We start from the raw sequence: 13,685 nt of genomic DNA on the forward strand, positions 1-13,685 counted from the left end.
TTGCTACTTTTTCTTAAGTAAAAGATCTCAATACTTTTTCCACCACTGTTTATATGTCACTGCTGATGCCTTTAAACATTCACATGTCAGTGTGGGCCTTCACTCCACCCCTTAACGAGAAAATTAACCGACACTGAAAGTGTGTACAAGGAAATGAAATCTGTTTGATATTTATGTGATGAAAACTGTAAAGACAGTTTTGCTTAACTAAAATACTAATTTTAAAGAAAAGGGGAGGTTCTATAAAATCAGTAAAGCTAATAACAATATTCCATGTGGCAATGTATACGTTGACCCTTTAATGGGTTTGGTCTGGTTAACCACATTTTGAGTAATAGCATCTTTTTAAACAATTTGTTGTGTTTAACACACAAGCCACCTCTAATGCTTGCTTCACGTTTTCTGGTCAGGCCAACAAATAGATGATCCTGCAGGTTTAAAAACCAAACCCTCTTCTTAAAGGTTAATAGTCAGAAACTGTGTGACCACTCACAAAGAACAGTGTTTGTTGTTGTCACTGACTAAATGAAGAAATGCAGTACAAATTGTTTGTATTGTATTTTACTCTGAGACCTTGAAAGGGTTAATGACTTGAACCTAACAAATAGTTTCCTATGTTTCACTTCCTTAACATTACAGATGTTTTCACTTGTATTACTTTGATGCAGATTGTCTTATTGTCTTATACCGTGCCTCTCAGAAATAATACAGTCTGTCCTGTCCTGTCCTGTCCTCCTGTCCTCCTGTCCTCCTGTCCTGTCCTGTCCTGTCCTGTCCTGTCCTCCTGTCCTGTCCTCCTGTCCTGTCCTGTCCTCCTGTCCTGTCCTCCTGTCATGTCCTGTCCTCCTGTCCTGTCCTCCTGTCCTGTCCTGTCCTGTCCTCCTGTCCTGTCCTGTCCTCCTGTCCTGTCCTGTCCTGTCCTGTCCTGTCCTCCTGTCCTCCTGTCCTGTCCTGTCCTGTCCTGTCCTGTCCTGTCCTGTCCTGTCCTGTCCTCCTGTCCTGTCCTGTCCTGTCCTCCTGTCCTGTCCTCCTGTCCTGTCCTGTCCTGTCCTCCTGTCCTGTCCTGTCCTCCTGTCCTGTCCTGTCCTCCTGTCCTGTCCTCCTGTCCTGTCCTGTCCTGTCCTGTCCTGTCCTGTCCTGTCCTGTCCTGTCCTGTCCTCCTGTCCTGTCCTCCTGTCCTGTCCTGTCCTGTCCTGTCCTCCTGTCCTGTCCTGTCCTCCTGTCCTGTCCTCCTGTCCTGTCCTGTCCTCCTGTCCTGTCCTGTCTTGTCCTCCTGTCCTGTCCTGTCTTGTCCTCCTGTCCTGTCCTGTCCTGTCCTGTCCTCCTGTCCTCCTGTCCTGTCCTGTCCTGTCCTCCTGTCCTGTCCTGTCCTGTCCTGTCCTCCTGTCCTCCTGTCCTGTCCTGTCCTCCTGTCCTCCTGTCCTGTCCTGTCCTGTCCTGTCCTGTCCTGTCCTGTCCTGTCCTCCTGTCCTCCTGTCCTGTCCTCCTGTCCTGTCCTGTCCTGTCCTGTCCTCCTGTCCTGTCCTGTCCTCCTGTCCTCCTGTCCTGTCCTGTCGTGTCCTGTCCTGTCCTGTCCTCCTGTCCTGTCCTCCTGTCCTGTCCTGTCGTGTCCTGTCCTGTCCTGTCCTCCTGTCCTGTCCTCCTGTCCTGTCTTGTCCTGTCCTGTCCTGTCCTCCTGTCCTGTCCTGTCCTGTCCTCCTGTCCTGTCCTGTCTTGTCCTCCTGTCCTGTCCTGTCCTGTCGTGTCCTGTCCTGTCCTGTCCTCCTGTCCTGTCCTCCTGTCCTGTCCTGTCTTGTCCTCCTGTCCTGTCCTGTCCTGTCCTCCTGTCCTGTCCTGTCCTCCTGTCCTCCTGTCCTGTCCTGTCCTCCTGTCCTCCTGTCCTGTCCTGTCCTGTCCTGTCCTGTCCTGTCCTGTCCTGTCCTGTCCTGTCCTGTCCTGTCCTGTCCTCCTGTCCTGTCCTGTCCTGTCCTCCTGTCCTGTCCTCCTGTCCTCCTGTCCTCCTGTCCTGTCCTGTCCTCCTGTCCTCCTGTCCTGTCCTGTCCTGTCCTGTCCTGTCCTGTCCTGTCCTGTCCTGTCCTGTCCTGTCCTCCTGTCCTGTCCTGTCCTGTCCTGTCCTGTCCTGTCCTGTCCTGTCCTCCTGTCCTCCTGTCCTGTCCTGTCCTGTCCTCCTGTCCTGTCCTCCTGTCCTGTCCTGTCCTGTCCTGTCCTGTCTTGTCCTCCTGTCCTGTCCTGTCCTGTCCTCCTGTCCTGTCCTGTCCTCCTGTCCTGTCCTGTCCTGTCCTGTCCTGTCCTCCTGTCCTGTCCTGTCCTGTCCTGTCCTGTCCTGTCCTGTCCTGTCCTCCTGTCCTGTCCTCCTGTCCTGTCCTCCTGTCCTGTCCTGTCCTGTCCTGTCCTCCTGTCCTGTCCTGTCCTCCTGTCCTGTCCTCCTGTCCTGTCCTGTCCTCCTGTCCTGTCCTCCTGTCCTGTCCTGTCCTCCTGTCCTGTCCTGTCCTGTCCTGTCCTGTCCTGTCCTGTCCTGTCCTCCTGTCCTGTCCTGTCCTGTCCTGTCCTGTCCTGTCCTGTCCTGTCCTGTCCTCCTGTCCTCCTGTCCTGTCCTCCTGTCCTGTCCTGTCCTGTCCTCTCCTGTCCTCTCCTGTCCTCCTGTCCTCCTGTCCTGTCCTGTCCTGTCCTGTCCTCCTGTCCTGTCCTCCTGTCCTGTCCTCCTGTCCTGTCCTGTCCTGTCCTGTCCTCCTGTCCTGTCCTCCTGTCCTGTCCTGTCGTTGTGTCCTGTCGTCCTGTCCTGTCCTGTCCTGTCGTCCTGTCCTGTCCTGTCCTCCTGTCCTGTCCTGTCCTCCTGTCCTGTCCTGTCCTGGGCACTTTTGCTTCCTGTGGGAACATCAGCAGCCACAATATATGAAACTCGGACAGATTCCATGTGCTTCACTTTTTGCTTCTTGTGGAAAAAAAGTTGAGGCGACTCCCAGTTGACAATTGGTGGAGCTGAGGTGGGAGAATTTGAGCTACTGAACACCGGTTTCCGGTTTAAAAAGGGGGGCTTCAATAAGACTAGAGTGAGAGAAGATGAGAGTAGAGAATAGTTTCATCAGAAGAGAGGATGTGGAGAGAAATGCTCAGGGATGTGGGTGTTCCAAAGGAACTGCAAATGTCACAGATGGCCCACAGTCCTAATGCAGCACAATGTAGCTATTCAACGTTTGGCTTTTGAAACTTTGAAATACCACATAGAATTTGTTTACCACAACTGATTTATCCTACAACACAACTGAAACAGCTTTTTTCATTTGAGGGGGTGGGGGGGGGGGGGGGGGGGGGCACACACTGCCTATATGCACGTATATGTATACGCACGCACATAAACAAACTATTCTTGTCCTGGAAGTGAAATCAAAACAGAATGAAGCAGAGACACACTCCATATGTATTTGGTTTTATTGAAGAAGAGAAATATGAATAGGTAGCCTACTTTAAGGCACCTTAAAAATGTACAACAAAAGCTGAACCATTTATTTATTTAGAATACAAAAATACACATCTCAGTGACTCCAAATTGTAATAAATAGTTAACCATGCATTCTAACCATAAAAAGGCACAGAAAACAGTCACTTAGTAGTCATAAAAATGATCAACTACTTTACCAAAATTATCCAGATAGTAATACAGGTGACAACTGTAACATTATATTCCAAATGTGAAAACACAATACACATCATGTCATTTAACCTTAGGCAATAAATATGCAAATATTGTTTATACCTACATACATATTCTTAAAAATCAAAACTGTGCCATTGTAAACATAATGTAAACAAATGAAACTCACTTTTCTCCCATCACTTTAGGGACCATGTCAAAGACTATATGTTATCCTGTCTTTTAGAGATCCTTGCATGGGTTTCGTTGGTTTTTGAAAACCAGGCAGTTTGCAGCATTATTTACAGACCACTGGAAAACACAGCAAGGGAGAACGGTGGCTACTTCCCCTTTGTATGGAAAGGTCGAGCATTCTCTCGTCTGAAGTCTGGGGCCAAAACACCCGGCAGACACATTGGACACACAGAGAACATAAACACAGACGGACACAGCTCAGGGACTGGAACAGTATTTGCAAATTCAATTCGGTGACCGGCATGATGGACATGACGTGGATGTGAGACCAAACTAAATGAGCACTGAGGGAACAAGGCAGCGTGCAGCAGTTTGACTACTACTGCTCCATTTAAAGCACATATTAACAGAAAGGCTTCAAATAAGACTAAGCCTATGTCCAGAGTGTGTGGCTAGCAAAAGGCCAACTGTCATCAGATAGTTCTACCAGTAAATCTGCTAAATGAATAAAAGGCAAAGTTCTGTCCATGAGGCAAAATAAGCTTCAGTCAGATAAAATGTGTCGTTTATGGTAACTATCACCTATCTTTGGTTATGAGTTGCAGAATGAACGACAGCACGTGCATCTTGGATTGGAATTTAACTCATAGGCTTATTGGTTACACAGCTGATTGTCCACATAAGCAACTGTAAAATTGCTAAAATTTGACTGAGACAGGGGCTGTGGAGACGTGTGATGTAATAGATCGCCCTCTGGTGGCAACATGAGGGACAATCATTACTGTCGACTCAGCCTCTGATTCACTCACATTCTACTGTTGGTATTATTGAGGACACCTGGATGAACGGCGAGAGGTGAAAACGTGTGCACCTTATTAAAATGTATAGAGATATTACTCTGAGAGGGAAAAAGACCATTCTTCAAAGGGGTAAATTATCCGATGTGAAATGAAATGATAGAATTAGTTGGCAATGTTAAGCATACAATTGCTGATAAGTACAACATGCCACTGTTGTGACAGACATACCCAAACACAATATGATACAAATGACATATTAACACAACAGTCATGTCTGCCCACTCTACTCATTCACTGACACAGTCCTACTTTAGTGTATCATCTTGGAAGCACAGAGGAGCAAAACTACAAACTAGTGAACCGCTGGAAGAAATTTGGAGTCCGTATGAAAAAGCACTCTGTCTACAGGGCTAACTTTTAAAATCTAATCCCCAGACCTTGAGGAGGAGCACATGTACAAAAAACTCTTTCAAGGTTTTATCCCCACTGAGAAACATCATGTCGGAAAGATGCAGAGACAGTATCAAAACAAGAGATAAAATATTGCACCATCATTAGAATACAACAGCATTATCATATACAAGAGATTCAACAATACACAATTGTTATGGTGTAATATACACAATCAAAAGTGTAAGCTGTTGACAATGCATGCCATGTCAGCAATCTACAAATGCAATAGACTACAACACTTACAAACATTGTTTGTTTGCATACACTGGTATACTGTATATACAGTGCATATGCATATATATATACACACACACACGCACACACACACACACACACACACACACAAACTTTATCAGCATCACATATAGAAATATACCCTGTAATGCCACCAGTCTTAAAAGAAACCAAGTAAAACTAGTGTTCTATCAACTTCTCACTCATAATATGAAGGAAAAAAGCTGCACTTGAACAATGCTATGCAGGCTGCAGGTCAACTGCTCTATTACATATTTAAAACGGATATCTAACTCCTATTCTCAGGTTAAAGTGTTAAATACTGTGTTAAACTGCCAAAAGTTTAAAAGTTGAGGTGAACTGTTAATTCTATGTAATGATATGAGTATTTGCACTTGCATACAGCAAGAAGTAAAAAGTGCCTTCTAAGTATTCCTTAAAAAAGTCACCAACCCTACAGTATACGTGGTTGGCGTCAGACCAACAGATTTACTTTCTGCCTGACTAATACTAATCTTTTTCCCACCTTATATTGAATTAAGACCTAACCTTAAATTAAGAGATGCGATGTGAACAAAGTCATCAGATGATCATGTTTTCTTAGACATTCACTTTGGTACTGGATTTCACATCCACAGAGAACGTGTCACCTTACAGATATTAACTCCATATATTCATACCTCATCAACAGCTTGTTAAAAACTCCTTATGATGTCTACCAATAAAGCACAATTTGCACTAAATGACTGAAAATATGGCACTTGGCACAAAGTCTCGGACACACCGTTATCATGCAAACAAAATAAATTAAAGCTAGAAAAAAAGTTTGATTTAGACCAAAACAGGATGTTTTCAGTAGTAACAAACTGCATCATAATACTTAAGTCATGTAAAACTTGTTCAAGTGTTATTTTGCACACAGAAAAAAAAAATCAAGACTCTAATCATGCATTTAAACATATCTTAAGTTAAGCAAGCATAGCATGCGACAATATCCCACTGATTTCAGACACCACACCTTCCAGATTACTGCCTAGACTGTGATGCTGCACGTCTGTCTCGTCTGTCTCCACTGAACAGCAGCGCTGCTGAAACCTAAAGGTCGCTTTAATGCATCTGCAGCTCTGTGATGTGAAGCAAACAGCACATCTTTACACACTAACTGAAAGTAAACCCCATACTCATGGTTTTGCTTCTTGCTTGTTATCACTACACAGTCACCTGCCGACAGCACGGTTAGTTGCATACCTGATTGTGTGCTATGAATGGTTATTAACTTAGAAATGGCTTTTCTGTGGAGATCCATGACGTCCTTTTACACTTACATCAGCTACCTCGGCTGTCATTTGGCACCAAAGCACAGACAAACTTGCCACTGTATCTTGTTATCAACATCACAAAGGCTTTCTGAGCACAGGGGTAGAATCCAGCGCTCCTTGAATACCCATCTTCTCCTTCACTGTCTTTGGTGCTCCCAAACTCTTCCACTGATGATGTCAGGGGAACGTTTGTGTCCCTTCTCTGGTAGTGTCCGCTTCCAGGTTAGAGGTCAACCATTGAGGTCTTGGCCAGGTCCTTAGTTCCCTGGAGAATTCTCTTCATATGACCCACTTTCGATATCCCCAGATCCTGAGGAGAAACGAGAAGACCAACGCATTAAAAACCAACCATAGAGACAAGGTCTGCAAAGGTTAAGCATTATCACCCAACACTGGCCGTCAGGATGATGCATTCAGGGTCATTAGTGATCATTAGTCTTTCCCTTCAAAGGCTTCACCTGGCCATGTCATATAATATCTAACAGAGGAGTCAGTGGTAAACTTAAAGGACTATTTTGCTGATTTTCTAACGTTAGGGGTATACGCCTGCAGCTGTTGCTGATGTTCTCTGTGTCTCGGTGCAGTTGCTGAATCTGTTGTTGTCATGTGATGTATACAGTGAGATGGTCGGGGCAAAGTAGAACTACAGGCTGTCGTTTGTTTTCAGTTTTCTGACTGAAGCAAAGTATTTGAACCACGTTTCTGACTTTCTGTATACTGAACTTTGTTATAACCTCCCAACTCTACAAGTTGAGCAGGTTTTCAAAGGACTTGTTGGTTGGGTTTCTAAATCACATGTGCAATGCATCTGAACATGATCGGACATCCACATGAAACGTGGTGAAATTTCCCTTTTACTTAAACTGGAGGAATGAAAAAGATTCTGTACATCATGAAGGTTTTTTTTAGACAAGTGAGCAACATGGCTCAGCGAATAGCAATACTTCTTGGCCTCTCTACTTCAGGCCACAGACTGTATATAAATATGAAAGACATGTCTCCACTTCCTCCCACTGTACACAAATGAAGCCAAAATATCCCAGATATGGGAAAGTGTGCGCAGTAGTGATGGGGACAGGAGCGGCGTTATCAAGGTGCCATCAGCACCCATCTGACTCAGTCATAAGTTAGGTTATAGGATCACATAACTAATGTATTAGTAAACACTTGAACATACATCAGCATGATACCATATTTTATTTACCATTTACTTTAGTGCTTTAGTTTGGCACATGTGCCATCTGCTAACATGGAGGGGGCAGCCCGCCACCAGGGGGCCATCCAGGTGTTTGGCCTCACCTTTGGGGAGCCGTCCTGCTGTCCATCTTTATACAAAAGCTACAGTCTAGAAACATCTCAACAATCATTGAATGGACTGAAATGTAGTTCATGTCACCCATAAAGATGCTTTGTAATCACTTTGGTAATAACGTTCCTCTACTATACTCAAGTACAGTATTGTGTCGGAGCTACGGTTATTTACCTCAGTCAGGATTTTTTTGTGTTCTTATTCATCTTTAGGCATGAAAAGCAAGATTTTGTTTTTTCAACCCAAATTTTATACAGATATTTTTACATTTTTCCAGTAGTTGAAATATAACCACTGTTGTACACTTCAGTGGACATGTGATTAATCATAATTTCCTCCCAATATAAAATCAATACTTGGAAAATTTTGCAATTGCATGACTCCTCAGATGTTACTTGACGTCCTCATATTTTTCTCACCTGCAGGGTCTCTTTTTCTAGAAGGTTTGAACAGAAAGAAAATGCGCAACTTGGTGTTTCTGGCTGTCTGTCGGCCATCTTGGTTTCACTCTTTTTTTTTTTTTCTTTTTACTTGCAATGGCTTCCTACTGGGTATCAGTGTATGAGATGATGCAGTAGCATCCAATGTAGTGGCTGATGTGCCATCAAAACTCATGCATATACAAGAAAACAGCTTTTGAATAGCTGCACACTGTAGTGAGCTCTATGCATGAAAGGGTTAAGGAAACTAATGAAGATTAAAATGAAATATTATGGATTTACAGTATTTGGGCGGTTGTGTGATGGACTGATGTTCTTTTAACTGGAGTCTAAGGAACAAATGCACTTGTTTATTTCATTAATGAATTCATTCAATTATTAATACAATAACTTCATAAGAGTATAACAGATTTATAAATCTAAACTTTTGTTGAAAAATCACAGGAGCTGACATTCTGAATAATTTACACTTGATGTTTCCTGTTCAAAGATCACAGTCTGCATGTCCCAGTAGAAGTTGTGTGATTTCACAGGGTTACTGTTTTGGTGTAGAGTTGATTTTCCTTTCTCACATTTATGACAAATCGGCACAGAATTGAGCGAGTTACTGTGGATTTTATAGTGAAGTCCACATCTCTCTATACACACATTAGCCAATCTTGCCCTCCCCAATATGGCGGGGCATGTAGACACATAGCCATGACGCACAGCAGCAGCGGCAGCCAATGAGATGTTTCTATATCTGTGCTATTCCCCTCCAGAGAGCCCTGAAGTGGACATTAGTGAGGTGGAGGCCTGTGGTTGTTGGCTCCAGCCCCAGGAATGTCCCGAGCTCAGAGAGAAAGCTTGGCTCCCCCTTTCTCTCTCTCTCTCTCTCTCTGATTTACCACATTAAATGATTTTGATCTATTTGCAGATTTTGATCTATTTAGTGAGAAATGTCAATGTCCACAGCAGTATTAACGTGTTTCACTACAATACAGTTGTGTTATTTGGTTTACAACTCAAAAAAAACATGTTTAGGTGTGCAGCACCAAATATCAGGGCCTCTCATTAAAACGTGACGCTCCAAACACCACTTTTGCCTGACTTGTTGGAGAGAAGACGACACGTTCAGCTGTCGCCCTAGTAACTCAGTGCTTTTGGATAAAGATATCAGGAAAGGACTGTGCTGATCTGTTAAATGAGAGGGGAGAAAAGCTTAATCCACCTTGTGGTTTTTAAAGGAACTCTGCCAATTGTTTCCCTCAATATTGCACTATGCAATTAGCACTGTGTAAACCAAGACACAGTGAAAAGTCATTAACCTTAATTAATGAGTCGTATCCTCCTGGTGCTGTCAGTCTAGTTAACTGTGCTGGTTTTAAAGGCATCATTCTTCTTCCCTTTAGTTTGTCTGATCAACACTCCACATGTGTCACTTAAAACTGTCCTTAACATTATCTTTAATCCAAGGCTGTCATTTATTTTGAATTGTTTAGTCTATGAATGGTCCAAAAATAGTACAAATTTCCACCATCACTTCTCAGAGCGGAGAGCAAATATTCATATTTGAGAAGGTGGAAAAATATATAACAATAATCATAACACATTAAAAAGCATTTTATAATGATGTCAAGTATCATAGTACCTCTTCACGCACATCACTCACAGTGTATTACTTAATCTTACTTATATAACCATTTTATAATGATTTTATTATGGTTCTCTGCTGGAAAATGATGGAATGCTCCTTTCGGGTTGGGAGTGAGTTGGCGCCCCAAGTGAGGGGGTTCACAGTTCTTTAATAATCACATTCAAGAGATAGTGATCAAAATATGTTGGTTTTATATTATGCATTTGCATTATCAGCTCCAAAAATCCAGTCTGAGGCTCTGAGGCTTTGTCACCGATTAACTGATTCTTTTAGGATAAAAAACGATGAATGGTTTTGTGCTGCAGTCAGAAGGAGTGCAGGTCCTCCTGACAACTGGATAATAGGAATGCTTTTTCCTGAAGCGCCCCATAAAGGGGTTTGTTTTCCATCTCCGTCATGTTTTTCCTTCAAAACATCGTTTCCACAACAACGGCTGCATATACATCTACACTTTGTGGAGGAAGGCATCACACAAACATCCCAGCATCAGAACAAATTCATGTGAGCATGTGTCAGCGTCTGATCCTGTACACTCCACAGCACCGTGTCACACAACCTGAGTTACATCTCAACTGTCTGACTTAGCGCTTCTAGCCCTCGACAACCAGCCACTCCCAGCCGCTCCCAGCCCACCCCTGAGCTGTAGGACCGCCCCTCTTCGGCAGATACATAGTGTTAGTGGGTAACAGAGAGTCTCTTTCACCAAGCAACCGTCAGACAGAGGAAGCCAAGCAGAGCAATGCAGCGCAGCACGAGAGACGGCAAAACAGGGAGACGTCTAACAGGTTAAAGAGCATAAGAAATACAGCAGACCAAGAGGAAACAGAGAGACAGAGCTGATTGTGGTTTGACAAGAGGGTTCACGCAGATTCAGTGAGGGATCGAGGTGTGTAACAGGCGTGTGTGCGTACCTTCAGGTCCCTCCTCTCCAGGTGCAGCAGCTCTGAGCCTCGGATGTCGTGTCGGATGAAGGTGTCTCTGTACTCCCCCAGACTGAGCTGTTCCAGCCAGGTGCCCACCTCCTCTGGGCCCCATCTTTCCACTACACACACACACACAATCACACGCACACACACGCAGCAGAGCAGAGAGAGGCTCAGGGTGTCTCACAGGACACCAAATACTCTCACACTTTACTCAGATGCTCATCCCGTTCGTGCGTTCTCTCTCACAGCACATATAAGTGGATATGTCATCGTACACACAACCTCACGGATGGGCACAAAGTGTGGTAAATCACTGAAGGAAAGAATGGGGAAGATGGAGGGAGAGTATCGGAAAGGAAGGAAGGAAAGAGGGCGAGCAGTGGCAGCAGCTGGCGGAGGACGGAGGAGTTTGACACAGGCCAAAGGTTGGTCAGAACAAGGCAGTAGCCACTGCTGTTCCAGGAAGGCCGTGGGCATGCATACTATCAACCAATATCAGAACACACAGAAAGAGTGGGAGGTGGAGGGGGGCAGAAGCCTGAGGAGATACAGCCCAAATAATCAGGAAGCAGCCCATGATGAGAGGAGGGGCTTACACTCCTGAACCTGACCTGACTGCCACACATACAAACGGGACTCCTACTATGTACAGACACATAAATCCACTTAGCAACATCGAGTTAGCGCGGACTGTTTAGTCATCTAGAAATCTGATATTTACTTTTTTTCTCCTTGATTTTTAAATGTTCAATATGCAACACAGATTATTTGACTTCTGGCTGGTTTATGTTCAAATGAAATATTGGATCCCTGCAGGCTTTCCCTTGATGCAGCCTCGTTCTTCTACTTCGCCTTTTGAAGCCACGTGGATGAGAGCATGAATGGAAGGGGGGGGGGTTGCAAGTTGATGGTTGGGATCAGACTGTGGGATACAACACCTCAAACACACACCCATTCATTGTGTTTCTACCAGGGGGGTATAAAGCAGCTGTACCTTTAAGCATGGATTGTAATAAGATGGTAGTGGAGAACCAAGTCTGTTCGGTGTGTGTGTGTGTGTGTGTGTGTGTGTGTGCGTGTGTGTGTGTGTGTGTGTGTGTGTGTGTGTGTGTAAATGCTTAGCACAGTGGTCAGCTGCACGGTGCTGATGACCGAACAAAGGATCTAGCTAAGCATCCTGGTTGCCATTTGATCCTAACAAATAATTTCTGTTGCTGCGAAGCTACTTGAGAGAACACTATGAGAACTTAAATGTCAAATTATGATCAAAGCAAATGTCATTTTGAACTATTTCAGCAGCAGCGATGATCAAACTTTCACTTTATCATCCAGTGCTTTTTGCTTTGATGCTGCCACCCTTTCAAATAAAAGGCAGTGTAACTAGAGTTTGAGGCAGACAGAGCAGGCAGTGTAAATGATCCCCTGTTCCCCTGTAAATCCCCGTGGCAGATGGGACAGACTGACTGATTCCCCCTCCGGAGCAGGTTTAAGCAGCCTGTCTGTCCAGTGTGCTCATTGCTGAGGGAAGAGTGGGCACAGCCCTACCTGACTGTGGGCTCGTCTTCTTGGCGGCCTTCTCCTTCTTGAACTTGGGCACTATGCGAAACATGCTGCTGCGACTGTTCCTCTTGCCGTAACCCAGAGATTGGTCCTGGTACATAAGCACAGTCAACCTATAGCCTTTCATTTAGCTACTCAGCTCTCCCGTTACCTGGAGCCATGTTACACCTCTTACAGTATATGTGTGCAGACAGCTCTTACTGTAGTTGTGAGGAGCAGGAGTAAAGTAGAATGCTGGTAACGTCATCTACTTTGTACAAATACTACACACAATGTGTAAGCACACGTTCATGTGTGTGTCAGTGTTTGCTGGGGCTGCTTACCTCCTCATCATTGGGTTGCAATATATGGTAGAGCCAGGGGATCTCTCCCAGTTTGCCAAGTTCCAACTCCACAGTCTGCAGAGCATTGGACAGCTGCTCCTCCTCCGGTGGGTCCAGTTGCTGCAAAGTGGGAAAACACAAGGTGAGATTAACTACATGCAGCATATTGTAAGGAGTGTTAGAAGCCTTCCTGATTCTTCTGGTCTCACAAGCAGTTTATTCTGGTCTCATTCTGGTCACACGTAAAGTACTCGCAGCGCTGGGCTCATGACTCATCTCATCTTTAAATGCTTGTTGGACATCATAAAGTACGTAACCTTTTCTGATTTGCTGTTAGGTTCGTGCGTCACAGACAGCACGTTCCTGTAGTGATGTTATGGTAATCTAACAGCTGTGGGTGTTGTTTGCAAAGGTGTGTATCTATAATCAAACTTCAGAATATGTTTTGCACAACAAAAGCACTACAATCAAGGTCAGTCTGGTACATTCTGTCTATCTATCTATTAAAATTCTAACTCAACTGGAGAACAACAGAAATGAGACTTAAATAATATGGGATAATAGTTAAAAAAGTCATGAAATATAAGCATAACGTCTCCAGTAATAACTCACCAGAGAGACTCGGCCCAATAGGAGAGACTCTGTCTCGTTGTACAGAGCCTTGACAGTGCTGGCCACCTCTATAGCTGTGTTTCTAGTCAGGCTCTGGAAACGGGACACAGTTATTTAATATGAAGTCAAACATGTACAAACACAACAGTGCCAGAATACTTGTACATGGTTTTACTTACTAAATCAGAAAATAACATTACATTGAACAAAAGACATTTTCTTTGGCTTGGCAGTTTTAATTATAATA

The 13,685-nt window shown here is 44.2% G+C and overlaps 1 protein-coding gene across 1 annotated transcript in view; it reads right to left on the reverse strand.

The window, feature by feature from the left end:
* Positions 1-6,762: 6,762 nt before the first annotated feature.
* dgkh (diacylglycerol kinase, eta) overlaps positions 6,763-13,685 on the reverse strand; it is a 47,763-nt gene continuing 40,840 nt past the window's right edge. Inside the window, exons 25-29 of the mRNA XM_070837625.1 lie at positions 13,439-13,531; positions 12,827-12,946; positions 12,489-12,594; positions 10,929-11,059; positions 6,763-6,942 (exon numbers count right to left, since the gene is read on the reverse strand). Of these exons, the coding sequence (XP_070693726.1) occupies positions 6,856-6,942; positions 10,929-11,059; positions 12,489-12,594; positions 12,827-12,946; positions 13,439-13,531 (537 nt within the window). The 3' untranslated portion in view covers positions 6,763-6,855. The remainder of the gene's footprint in view (positions 6,943-10,928; positions 11,060-12,488; positions 12,595-12,826; positions 12,947-13,438; positions 13,532-13,685) is intronic.

This window comes from Pempheris klunzingeri, chromosome 10 (genome assembly GCF_042242105.1).
Source record: "Pempheris klunzingeri isolate RE-2024b chromosome 10, fPemKlu1.hap1, whole genome shotgun sequence".
NCBI classification, from domain to species: Eukaryota; Metazoa; Chordata; class Actinopteri; order Acropomatiformes; family Pempheridae; genus Pempheris; species Pempheris klunzingeri.